The 13,396-nt window shown below is 41.6% G+C and overlaps 1 protein-coding gene across 1 annotated transcript in view; it reads right to left on the bottom strand.

Moving 5' to 3' along the window:
* Positions 1–13,396, bottom strand: part of DOCK2 (dedicator of cytokinesis 2) — a 501,787-nt gene that overhangs the window by 443,135 nt on the left and 45,256 nt on the right. Inside the window, exons 4-8 of the mRNA XM_073355961.1 lie at positions 12,851–12,906; positions 12,372–12,468; positions 11,317–11,465; positions 7,690–7,825; positions 5,140–5,294 (exon numbers count right to left, since the gene is read on the bottom strand). Coding sequence (XP_073212062.1) covers positions 5,140–5,294; positions 7,690–7,825; positions 11,317–11,465; positions 12,372–12,468; positions 12,851–12,906 — 593 coding nt within the window. The remainder of the gene's footprint in view (positions 1–5,139; positions 5,295–7,689; positions 7,826–11,316; positions 11,466–12,371; positions 12,469–12,850; positions 12,907–13,396) is intronic.

Below are 13,396 nucleotides of genomic sequence, written 5' to 3'. Positions count from 1 at the left end.
TAAGTCATGTGCTCCAGCACCCTAATCCTTTTTGTTGCCCTCCGCTGGATGCTTTCCAATTTATCCACATCCTTCTTGTAGTGTGGGGCCCAAAACTGGACACAGTACTCCAGATGAGGCCTCGCCAATGCCGAATAGAGGGGAATGATCATGTCCCTGCTGGCAATGCCCCTACTTATACAGCCCAAAATGTGGGTAGCCTTCTTGGCAACAAGAGCACAAGGTTGACTCGTATCCAGCTTCTCATCCACTGTAATCCCCAGGTCCTTTTCTGCAGAACTGCTTCCTAGCCGCTCGGTCCCTAGTCTGTAGCAGTGCATGGGATTCTTCCATCCTAAGTGCAGGACTCTGCACTTATCCTTGTTGAACCTTATCAGGTTTCTTTTGGCCCAATCCTCTAATTTGTCTAGGTCCCTCTGTATCCTATCCCTATCATCCAGTGTATCTACCACTCCTCCCAGTTTAGTGTCATCTGCAAACTTGCTGAGGGTGCAGAACTAGTTATCTCATCATAGAAGGCAATTGGATTAGTCAGGCACGACTTGCCGTTGGTGAATCCATGCTGACTGTTCCTGATCACTTTCCTCTCCTCTAAGGGCTTCAGAATTGATTCCTTGAGGACCTGCTCCATGATTTTTCCAGGGACTGAAGTGAGGCTGACTGGCCTGTAGTTCCCCTGATCCTCCTTCTTCCCTTTTTTAAAGATGGGCACTACATTAGCCTTTTTCCAGTTGTCCGGGACCTCCCCTGATCGCCATAGGTTTTCAAAGATAATGGCCAATGGCTCTGCAATCACATCAGCCAACTCCTTTAGCACCCTCAGATGCAGTGCATCCAGCCCCATGGACTTGTCCTTATCCAGCTTTTCTAAATACAGTAACTTCTCGATTAATGTTGTAGTTATATTCCTGAAAAATGCAACTTTAAGCAAAACGATGTTACTTTCCCATAAGAATTAATGTAAATAAGGGGGAATAGGTTCCAGGGAAAAAAAAGGTCACCACACAAAAAATTATATACATACACACACATATATACACACACAGTAGAAGTTTTAAACAAACAGTTGAATACTATACACAGCAATGATGATTGTGAAGTTGAGGTGTTGAAGTTAGTGTGTGGAAGAGGGTGGGATATTTCCCAGGGAATGCCTTACTGCTAAATGATGAACTAGCACTCGGCTGAGCCTCAAGGGTTAACACATTGTTGTTAATGTAGCCTCACACATGACAAGGCAGCGCGAATGGAGGGAGGGGAGACAGCATGACAGACAGAGACACACACCATGTGTGTGTTCGGGGGGGGGAAGGGAGAAGAGAGAGAGAGATGTGCATTGCCCCTTTAAGTATGCTGACCCAACTAAGTACATTGCCTTTAAAAAGATCAGGAAGTTGAAACAGCAGCTGTGGGCTCCATCCTGAGCCCTGCCCTGTCCCCACCCTGCTCTGTATGGAGAAGGGGTAAGCTGGGGCAGGGGCAGTGGGGAGGGGGACACCCTGACATTAGCCCCCTTCCCACCGCCACACAGCAAGCAGGAGGCTCCCAAGAGCAGCTCTAAGGCAGAGGGCAGGAGCAGCACATGGCAGTGCGGGGAGGGACAGCTGAACTGCTGGTAATTGGTAGCCTGCTGGGTTGCTGCTGCACAGGGAACTTAGGGGAGCGTGGAACTGATTAGGGGCTGCCAGTCCACCCTGGTTCCTAGCCCCCACCAACTAGCTGCAACTGGCTGCTCTTCCTGCAAGTAGTGGACAAAGCAGGCAGCCGTCAAGCAACCATTATAAGGGAGCATTGCACAACTTTAAATGAGCATGTTCCCTAATTGATCAGCAACGACGAAACAACATTAACCGGGACGACTAAGTGAGTTACTTTAGTCCTAAACCACTTCTTTCTCCACAGAGAGCTGGTCACCTCCTCCTCATACTGTGCTGCCCACTGCCATAGTCTTGGAGCTGACCTTGTATGTGATTTGGTCATTTGTCCAATCTTCCACTTCTTGTAAGCTTCTTTTTTGTGTTTAAGATCAGCAAGGATTTCACTGTTAAGCCAAGCTAGTCGCCTGCCATATTTACTATTCTTTCTACACATCAGGAAGGTTTGTTCCTGCAACCTCAATAAGGATTCTTTAAAATACAGCCAGCTCTCCTGGACTTCTTTCCCCTTCATGTTATTCTCCCAGGGGATCCTGCCCATCAGTTCCATGAGGGAGTCAAAAGCTGCTTTTCTGATGTCCAGGGTCCATATTCTGCTGCTCCCTTTCTTCCTTGCGTCAGGATCCTGAACTCAACCAGCTCATGGTCACTGCCTCCCAGGTTCTTATCCACTTTTGCTTCCCCTACTAATTCTTCCCAGTTTGTGAGCAGCAGGTTAAGAGCTCTGCCTCTAGTTGGTTCTTCCAGCACTTGCACCACGAAAATGTCCCCTACACTTTCCAAAAACTTCCTGGATTGTCTATGCACTGCTGTATTGCTCTACCAGCAGATATTGGGAGGCTGCAAGAACCACGGCCTGTGATCTAGTAACTCCTGCGAATTGCCGGAAGAAAGCCTCGTCCACCTCATCCCCCTGGTCTGGTAGTCTATAGCAGATTCCCACCACGACATCACCCTTGTTGCTCATGCTTCTAAACTTAATCCAGAGACTCAGGTTTTTCTGCAGTTTCATACCGGAGCTCTGAGCAGTCACACTACTCTCTTACATACAATGCAACTCCCCCACCTTTTCTGCCCTGCCTGTCCTTCCTGAACAGTTCATATCCATTCATGACAGTACTCCAGTCATGCGAGTTATCCCACCAAGTCTCTGTTATTCCAACCACATCGTAATTCCTTGACTGTGTCAGGACTTCCAGTTCTCCCTGCTGGTTTCCCAGGCTTTTTGCAGGATGATCAGTGAGTTTTCTTAGTATGAGTCCTCCCCTCTTGTGCTCTCCTGCTCATGCTTCCTCCTGGTATCCCACTTCCCCACTTACCCCAGGGCTTTGGTCTCCGTTCCCCAGTGAATCTAGTTTAAAGCCCTCCTCACTAGTTTAGCCAGCCTACTTGCTAAGATGCTCTTCACTGTCTTTGTTAGGTGGAGCCCGTCTATGCCTAGCAATCCTCCTTCTTGGAAACCAGTCCATGATCAAAGAATCCAAAGCCTTCTCTTCACCACCACCTGGTAACTATTCATTGACTTCCATGATTTGACAGTCTCTACCCAGGCCTTTTCCTTCCACAGAGAGGATAGACAAGACCACCACTTGCACCTCAAGCTCCTTTATCCTTCTTTCCAGAGCTACGTAGTCTGCAGTGATCCGCTCAGTCATTCTTGGCAGTATCATTGGTGCCCACATGGACAGGCAGGAAGGGGTAGCGATCCGAGGGCTTGATGAGTCTTGGTAGTCTCTCCGTCACATCGGGAATCCTAGCTCCTGGCAAGCAGCACACTTCTTGGCTTTCCCAGTCAGGACAGCAGACACATGATTAAGTCCCCCTTTGGAGGGAGTTCAACCACCACCACCTTCCTCCTCCTTTTGGGAGTGGCGGTCGTGGAACCCCCATCCCTATGCATGTGAACAACTCCCAAATGAAAAAATGGCAATGCTACTACATTGTTCTCCTTCTGTACATCCTTGAATTTACCTGGTTTCAATACCTACTAATTTCTCAACAGTGACTAGAGAGTGTGTGTCCTATTAGCGCAGTTTATTATACTTAAAATAATAGTTTCAGTACTTCTTTTTTCTCCTCTTGGGCCCCATTTGTTTGTTTTTCACCTCCTGTTGCCTTCATGTGCCTGGTCAGTGAGCTCCTTGGCATTAGAGGCTGTCTTCTTTATTACATGTGTGTACAGCACCTAGCACAGTAGGGCCTATAGGTGCTATCCCGTTACCAACAACCACCACTCTCCCACCTTCTTTGTAGCAGCAGAAGGCCTTGCCCAGAGTAACTGATTGAAGAGGGTAGTAGGATATGCACTGCTACAAAGCCACAAAAGGCCAAGATCTCAAGGGCAAAGAGCTGGAACTCTACTGGGTTCCCCTGCACCCAGCATTTAGGGATTTGCCCCTTTTAAATTTTACCCATTGTTTGCTGTCTTCCCATTCGGAAAAGAGAAAAAAAGTCTCCTTATGCAAGTTTACAGCACATTGCTAGTTTTGTCAAACTTCTTCCCAAAAAACACACAATTCGTCAAAGAATGAATCCAGTACAGCAATCTTCAAATCTGAGAACTTGTCAGATTAATTTATAACCCAAATATAAGAATTGCTCAATAGAAAGGGAGCATGTGTGTACGTCTTATGTAAGTGTTCTGTCGCTCCAGTCCTGATCCTAAAATCCAGTATTATTTGATTCTCCTATATGGTCCTACATATAAACATAATCCCCTGCTTTTCCCATCAATAGAATTTCTTCCATACTAATCACCTAGGCATTGGTAGTCAAGGTGATGGAAACTCTCATAATTAAACACATTTTAGCTGTTGATGGTCAGATGTTTGTATTCTCCATTGCCTGTTGCAAAAGCTTCTGTTTTGGCAATGAGGCAAAGAAACATTTTTCACAGCAGCAAACTGTCCATTTACTGAATCTCTGTAGCTGCCTCAAGGTTGTCTGCCTACCAGCGATAACAGTGACCTTGACTTTTATTTTTGTACACATTTGAACAAACAGCTCAGCTTCTGCCCAAATGCGTTACTGTTTTGATTGAGTGGTTAAGGCTGGACTTAGACCAATCATACTGAACTCACAACATTTGATGCCTCACTTGCTACATCGACTGCAAGTAGTTATTCCAAACGAAGACTGAACAAACTCTAAAACTGACTTAACATTTCATTAATCTTTGCTCAAGAAATCCTACACAATGTGGAAGTCAGCCAGCTCTGAAGCAATATCAGCAGTCACTTAAGATTTCAGAGCACACTCAAGCCAAGACCATCTGGTCCATTTGCTCTCAATATAGTTTAGTTGTTTGCTATTACACAATACTCCAGCCTAGCATCACTAGATTCCAGCAGTGCATGTGGTTTTTCCTTCTAAAACTTTCTTTTACAGTTTTCCCCTTTGTGTGTACATTGGACATTACACTCCCTCTCCAGTTTGAGCAACTCACTTTACTATTCATTCTCCCGGGGAAAATAATATAGCCTACCTTATAACTGTGTGTTTCTGGGGATCATATAATGACATGAAGAGTTCTGCATCTTCTCCTATTCGGCATACAAAATTTCTTACAAAGACGTAAAGGCTGTACGTGGGGGATGAGGAGATTCGGGAGTATGTTCCATAGTCCGGTTGATCCTTTGACTACACACAGAAAGAGGAAAATTATTAATTCGACCAAACTAATTTGAATGCCAGCAAGACCTGCACTTACTGCTCTATACTCAAGGTTTGTCTGAAAATGGCCCAGTTCTGCTCTCAATTTAAGGAACATAGTGGGGTAGAATTTAGCCTAAAACATTTATCACACTTTACAGTCTTTCCTAGCACCTAACCACTACTCCATACATTCCTAAAATGCTGGACGGTGCATAAGATGTTCACTCACATACACAGCCTGTATGAACAAGGTGATGAGCGGTGAATCTGTTCCTGGACTGTCCTTAAAGTAAGTATATATGAGACCCTCTGATGTTTTAATCAGTGATTGCACCTTGCACTACATGTTTAAAGAAAGAATACAATACATTCTCTAGAAGTGACTCAGGTTAGCAGGGCTTTAATCTGTCTTGTATTGCTTAGTGATGACCTTTCCACATTTGGGAAGCACTGTTTATTCAACTGAGCTTCTGACTGACAAGGAATGTGGTGTTAAATATTGATTTACGATGCATTATTCATGGTAGTCATGATTTGGAGATTTCATAATTCACTCAAACATTTTGTTCTTCTTTAACATATGCCTCATTTGATTTACATTAAAAAGAAAAGGAGGACTTGTGGCAATGCTCAAATAAATTGGTTAGTCTCTAAGGTGCCACAAGTCCTCCTTTTCTTTTTGCGAATACAGACTAACACGGCTGTTCCTCTGAAACCTTGATTTACATTGTGATCAATAAGAAAAAAAAGACCAAACCTTATGTCACTTGATAGTTCTTGGGATAAATTTAATATTTATAAAGACAATGAAGTGTAATCATGTGAGCCATGTTTTAAAATGTGACTGCAGATTATGTGTGTGCTCTGATCATGTAGACCTTGACATCATCAGCAAGCATGCCAAGAGTTGTTAAGTTTACCCACTTCCTCTCTCATACGCATTCAACCTTTTGGCAGAGTCAGACCAACTAACTGGCAGCAGCTTATATCCCATGGCCAGTATTTTCAAGACTTGGTATCTAAATAAAGCTCCTAAGTCCCAGGTAAGTGGCCAAAATTCAATAGGAGCAGCAACTGGAAAACACATTCCAAACTATACATATAAAATGACGGAGTCTAAATTAGCGGTTACCACTCAAGAAAGATATCTTAGAGTCATTGTGGATAGTTCTCTGAAAACATCCACGCAACGTGCATGGCAGTCAAAAAAGCGAACAGAATGTTGAGAATAATTTAAAAAGGAATAGATAATAAGACAGAAAATATCATATTGCCTCTATATAAATCCATGGTACGCCCACATCTTGAATACTGTATGCAGATGTGATCACCCCATCTCAAAAAAGATATATTTGAATTGGAAAAGGTTCAGAAAAGGGCAACAAAGTATTAGGGGTTTGGAATGACTGCCGTATGAAGACGAGTGGGACTTTTCACCTTGGAAAAGGGACGAAGGAGGAATATGATAGAGGTCTATAAAATCATGACTGGTGTGGAGAAAGTAAATAAGGAAGTGTTATTTACTCCTCCTCCTAACACAAGAACTCGGGCCCACCAAATGAAATTAATAGGCAGCAGGTTTAAAACAAACAGAAGGAAATATTTTTTCCACACAACACACAGTCAACCTGTGGAACTCCTTGCCAGAGGATGTTGTGAAGGCCAAGACTATAACAGGCTTCAAAAAAGAACGAGATAAATTCATAGAGGATAGGTCGATCAATGGCTATTAGCCAGGATGGGCAGGGATGGTGTCCCTAGCCTCTGTTTGCCAGAAGCTGGGAATGGGTGACAGGGGATGGATTACTTGATGATTACCTGTTCTGTTCATTCCCTCTGGGGCAGCTGGCACTGGCCACTGTCAGAAGGTGGGATACAGGGCTAGATGGACCTTTGGTCTGACCCAGTAGGCCATTCCTATGTTCTTCTGCTCTAATTCTACAAACTAGCAGTTGTGGAAGTCAAACCACATCAGAGGCTAGCCATTCATTTAAGAATCTTATTTTAGGCATTGAGATTTGACATCTTTGCCCAGGTATTTAATCCAGTGCCAGTCATTAACACTCATGTCTATTCTTCAGTTGTTGGGTTAGATCAACAGTTGCCCTTTTTCATCTTATTCAATGCACAGAGAAACTTGCTGAAGTCACTGTTAGGCAAATTTTGACAAAGTCTGGTAAAACAAAGTAAATATTTACAGCTAAGGTGACATGTTCCATAATTTATCAACTAGGGATCAGAAACTGCTCCTTTAAATTGGTGGCAAAACTTCCATTGGTTTTACTGGGAGAAAAATCAAGTTTAAACAAACAGGTAACACCCTGTAAACTGAATTAACATTTTCTGAAAGGAAAGGCCAATTTTGGCAAATTGTTCATACCATTTCTTCTTTAATTCGCTCTGTAATTTTATTAGTAGCTTCTTCATGTGCATGAAATAGGCTAATGACGCTGGTTTTATCTGGATCCAAGATATTTCCATCTTCATCTCTAACTATTAAATCTAGCTCAAGTATCCTGTGGAGATTGAAAAAAAATCACTCCATAAAATGGGATTATTCTCTTCTCGAACAAATTACATTCAACTGACAGTTTTTGAAATGGGATTCATAATAAGCTGCTTGGAATGTTGAAGCAGTCAGTTCAGTTTAATAAAACAAGGAGAACATACATAATTTAAGTAATACATCTGATGATGCTCAGTATCTTCAACAAAAGTAAGGAAAAAAAACCTAAACATCTTTCCTCACAGTTTTTTTCAAGCTTTGGTTTTCCCTTTACATACCCATATTAGGGTTTTATACTGCCACCTATCCTTACAGCATCCAAATGCCTATCGTGTAAAATAAAATTGAGCAATAGCCAGACCACGAGTTGACTTCATGAAGACTTTGCCTCTTCTTCCTTATTAGGGTATAAGCCTTCCCCAGTAGAGTGATGAAGTATCTCTGTCTGTCCCCTCCTATTTCATGTCACTCTGTTCTACCCTCTCAGTGTGCTCCATTTGGCTTCAACCCTTTCTGCCAAATTCGATTCCTCTGCCAAACATTTCCCACCCTCTCCATTCTCCTTGGTTCTTTCACAATTGTCTTGGAACTCTCCTCCTCTCCAGATCCCTTACCCACTGATTCTCCCCTCCACCAAGATTGAGACCCTGAGTAGAGAAAAGGGGAGGCACTCTCTCAAGACTCCACACTCTCACCATAGGGTGTGTCTTCCATATATAGAAATCTGCCCCCTTCCAGGTTCTATCTTGTTCTTAGAGCCCTGCTTTCTTTGGAACAAACACAGTCTGTGCCCCAGCACTATTTTTCTCACACCCCAGCAACCCCCAGTGACCCATTCTGCCCCTAGCACCTCCTCACTCCTCTTTTGTGCCCACAGCAATTCATCACTCCCCCCTCTCAGACGGGCACCCTCCACCCCCAACACCTGAGCCTCCCCCAGGGCTGACAGATTTAAATTCAAAATGTTAAATTACCAATTGTCATTCGCAAAAAGAAAAGGAGTACTTGTGGCACCTTAGAGACTAACCAATTTATTTGAGCATAAGCTTTTGTGAGCTCTGTAGTTCACGAAAGCTTATGCTCAAATAAATTGGTTAGTCTCTAAGGTGCCACAAGTACTCCTTTTCTTTTTGCGAATACAGACTAACACAGCTGTTACTCTGAAACCTACAATTGTCATTGTGATTTCAATCAGCAAGCAGGGAACCTTGATTTAAATTATTGATTTTAATCAGCTTCTGCACTTGTACTTTTTAGTTATTTTCCAAAGGAAACGTTGATTCTCATTAGTTGGGAATCATTGAAACATTATTGTGACTAACGACAATCTTTACACTATATTTGATGCTTCTTTTTGCTAACCAGGACAACGCACTATATCGATACACATTTATTTAGGCAATTGTATAGCTTACCTTATTTTATTCAGATGCTTTTTTTTACGTTTTGATTATGTTAAACAATGGTGAATGGTGTATTTCTTATTTACTACGTGATTTAATTTCTTCCCTGTGATTTATGTTAAGCTTATTTGGATGGAAATGCAAATTCAATTCAAATGTAAAAAACATTTTAAAATGTAAAGTAAAACTATCATAAGAGTGCTAGATAGATTAGTATTTTTTTCTTAAACATATTTTTCATTTAAAAATGATTATACAAAGGAATTATTATCTTTAGTTAATGAATTGAACTCAGTGTCTGGTCACCATGTCCTTCAATATTTTAAAAGTGTTAGATGTCATCCTCTCACACCTAGTATTTATTCATATATTGTAAGAAGAAAACAAGCTTTCCTGCTTTTTCACCTTCCAGTTGGTTTCTTAACTTTGAATGAACAAGTCATTGAATTGAACCAGCTAAACAGAATGAAAAGAAAAAAATATTCTCTCTGCACCTGCATCATGTTTCCGTTGAGTCTACAGATGGTAGAGGATTTGAAGCTGGAGTGGGGGCAGGGTTTTAAGAGCTCCAGTTAATAATTCTGTTAATGTCAACATAAAACACCACCATCTACTTTGACAAAAGCAACTGAAATATCAATTGAAAAAAACATTTCCTCTGAATTAAATCAGAGCTCGTGAGATACATTTGTGAAAATGTCTGATTCAGACATTAATTACTCATGCTTTGTACTTTTGTGTTGTTTACTCAAGCCTTGTGAATGCACAATTTGTCTTAAGGGATCATTAAGTCCATTATTCATCAATTTGAAACCTTTGTTATGCTACATTGTATCTCAGATGATCCAGCTCCATGTACTATCCCCAAACTAACATGTTCAGACCTAAGTGGAAAACGGCTGAATATGTTTATATTAAAAGCGACACCCATGTAAACTCCTGGATAGACTCAGGAGAAACGTGGTCCAGTGGTAACCAGCAGTGTCTGAATCAGAACGGGGTCTCACTCCGTAAATGAAAATGAGCTACCTTGAGCAAAACCACCTCTTTCCCTACAAAAAATAGCTTTCCCCCATCTGAACCAGAGGGCAATTTAATCCCTGATTCTGTGGGTACAATCACTGTAGGCTAGGTACACATTTCCCTGGCACCTAATGTCAGCTGCGTAAGTTACAGTAAATGCAGGCCACAGAGAGCCCATAATGTTCAGTCACACACAGACCCTGGAACTGCCACTACCAGAGCCATTTGCAACAGTTCAAAGGTACAAGTAATCGACAGAGGCAAAAAAAGTCTGTCACCCAATAGTGGAAACTGGTTTGCAAAGCTCACTCACATCTCAGGCAAGGCAACACCACTCAGCTCTGCCCTGTATTGCTCTGGGCTTGCCAGTTGAGCTATGCTGTGGTGACTCTGAATCAATGAGAAGCAATCAAAGTATTAGTGAAGCTACCATCAAACCCACAGATGTTTCATTTGTGTTACCAGGTTCCCAAATGGACTCAATCTCAACGTGCTTGGCCTGGAAACTTCAAAATTCATTTTTTTCCCCTCTCATCACCTTCGTCAGGATTTTGTTCACTTCAGGTTCTTATACTTTACCCATGACCATCATATTTCAGCAACCTTGTTCAGGGGGCAGCATGGTATTACAACCACCAGGTATCTTGTATGGGACTGGAGCTTGCCTTTGTTTGTGAGGCATGTGTGAAGATGTTCAGATTGAATATATGAAGTGGATATGAATATGAGTGACAACTGCCCAACCTAGAACTGATCCTTCCAATATGCCTATTTGTCTGCGTAAGCAACAGAGATCATGCATCCTGAAAAGTTTGATTCCAAACAGGGGAGCAGCTGAAAATTCTGGATGGCCCTGTTCAAGAAAGAATGACCATGACTGCAAGGGACCATGGAGTCTGCTGCTGCAGCAGGGATCGTTGGGGAGTGGTCTGATAAAAAGGATGGGTAGGCACCCAATATTCACCAGGTAGGGACATAGAAGCAGGGAAAATTTGCCCCCAACTCTATAGCAGTGACATGTCTGCAAATAAAGTAGTTGTTCCCAGTACTAGTTTAGCGCAAGGAAAACACTTACTTGTTGCCATAGTCAATTTTGGACGTGACTTTCTGTTTGAGTTCTTTCAGTTCATCTTTAGGCAGTGTTCCCGATAGAAGCTGTGACCTCCACTCCATTAGGTCATACATCATAGATTGCATCTGCTGGAACCGCTCTTTTTTGTTTGTCTGAAACACAAAATGTTCACCGTTGAGGGCTTGGTTTCATTTCAGCTTCCTACATTGTCCTTCATTTTGTGTACTAGGCATTCAATTCAAAATAGTTTAACCTCTACATTGCTAAGGGTTCAAAGCCCAGGGATGGTAATTGTGTGATTTGGTGGCCGTTAGGAGGAGTTTTGTTTTGTGCATTTTACAGTGTTATTTAAAGGGTACTCATTGTGCAGGAGAAGAAAGCCCCAGCTAGAGAACTGGAATAAGGAAGGTGATATTACATCTGTATCCTGCACTGGTCAGACCAATATCTGGATGATATTCGGAAGAGGGTCTTGAATCAAGGTCTCACACATCGAAAGTGAGTGTCGTAACAAATTGCCTATCCTGGTCTTTACCCATCTGATCCCCCCCCATGTCTGCAAAAAGCTCTAACCTGGCTCAGAGAAACCTTCCCAACAAACAAACAAGTGTCAGTTTTGAGAATTTACCATTTTCAGACAAAAAAAGTCTATTGCAAGTTTCCTGATCAGTTCTCCTTGCTTCCTCCTCCTTGAAGCGCAGGCCAAATACTGCATAGGCCAAATATGTTATGCAAAATGAGCCAGACACAGGAGACTAATTAGCTAATAGTATGAAGTTTGACTACTTCTAAACAACAATTATAAGCCATATCTTTTATTTTAATACTACTGGAGAACACTGTATTGATCCAAATACTCAGATGAAGAAATCACTTCTTAATTAAATCTTCTCTCAAATCCCGCCTTGTACTCCAGAAATAAAACAAAGGGAATTACAATGACAGCTTGATACATATAAATAAACCTATTTAACATGCAAATGTAGCATCCCTGGATCCCAAGCATTTTTCTTGCCAATCTGCCATCTAATTTTAGTCAGGCAAAAACTTCCCCTCACCACATAGAGTTGTTTCCAAATGCTGCCCCATTCCCATAGTGTAGTGGTAACTTCTTGCACCAATGGAATTTCAGCAGGTACGATGTTCTCTGTATTTCTAAGCAGAAGGGGAAAAGTGACAAATTAACATGGCTAAAACCTAACAAACCAACTGTGAAGTATTTGTCACTTAATGTCCTAGAACTTATTTCTTAGACAGTGATGATCCTTCCATTAGGAAGACAAAGTGACTATTAATACCTACGTTCTCGGTCTCCTTAGCTTGTATAGTTAAAACAAACCAGACATTTTTATTCCTTTTTAATGGGATTGCAAGTGTGTTCACAATTCAGTTATTCCATTCCCACTTCCCAACTAATAAAAGCCCAGTATAAACTGAAGAGTCATGTTACAAGTAGATATCTACTTTCATTTTAGATAGATGCAGTATAAAATTCATTAACATCAGTTAACCATACGCAACAATGACAATGAAATACCTTTTCTTTTCAACAGTAACTTCTTTGATGCGGATAAAAGACTTAGGAAATATTCCCTATTGGAAACAAAACCAAAACACAACACACATTTGTCATTCTACTCCAATGTTTCTTAAAACAATAAATTCAAGTTATTCCAAAACACTAAACCATGCTATTAACATAGTGATTTCCCTTTTTTATTAACAATAGAAATCAGACCATAAATGTGTCTTGACGTCCTCCAACTATGGTGATGTAGTATAAATGGACATTTTCCCTTTACACATCAATTCTGCTTCTCCTTAAGGCAGTTGTGTGCAATTCGTACTGTGCCACAAAGACTTCCTACTGCAAGACACTAAGTAAGTATCTGTAGTCACCCCTCCTGCTCAAGAGGCTCACAAGGCTTTCGGGAAGTAAACAAGTAATTATTTATGTGAACTGTGAACTTTGATAAATATTGTTTGGTTACAACCAGATATTTTTAAGAGATTACAAGTTTGGTTGATAAGGTAATAGTGCTGAAGTGAACACTTAGATTTACGGAAGTCAATTGACTTGGTA

This window comes from Lepidochelys kempii, chromosome 8 (genome assembly GCF_965140265.1).
Source record: "Lepidochelys kempii isolate rLepKem1 chromosome 8, rLepKem1.hap2, whole genome shotgun sequence".
NCBI lineage: Eukaryota > Metazoa > Chordata > Testudines > Cheloniidae > Lepidochelys > Lepidochelys kempii.
This window is presented reverse-complemented; position numbering and strand designations above follow the sequence as displayed.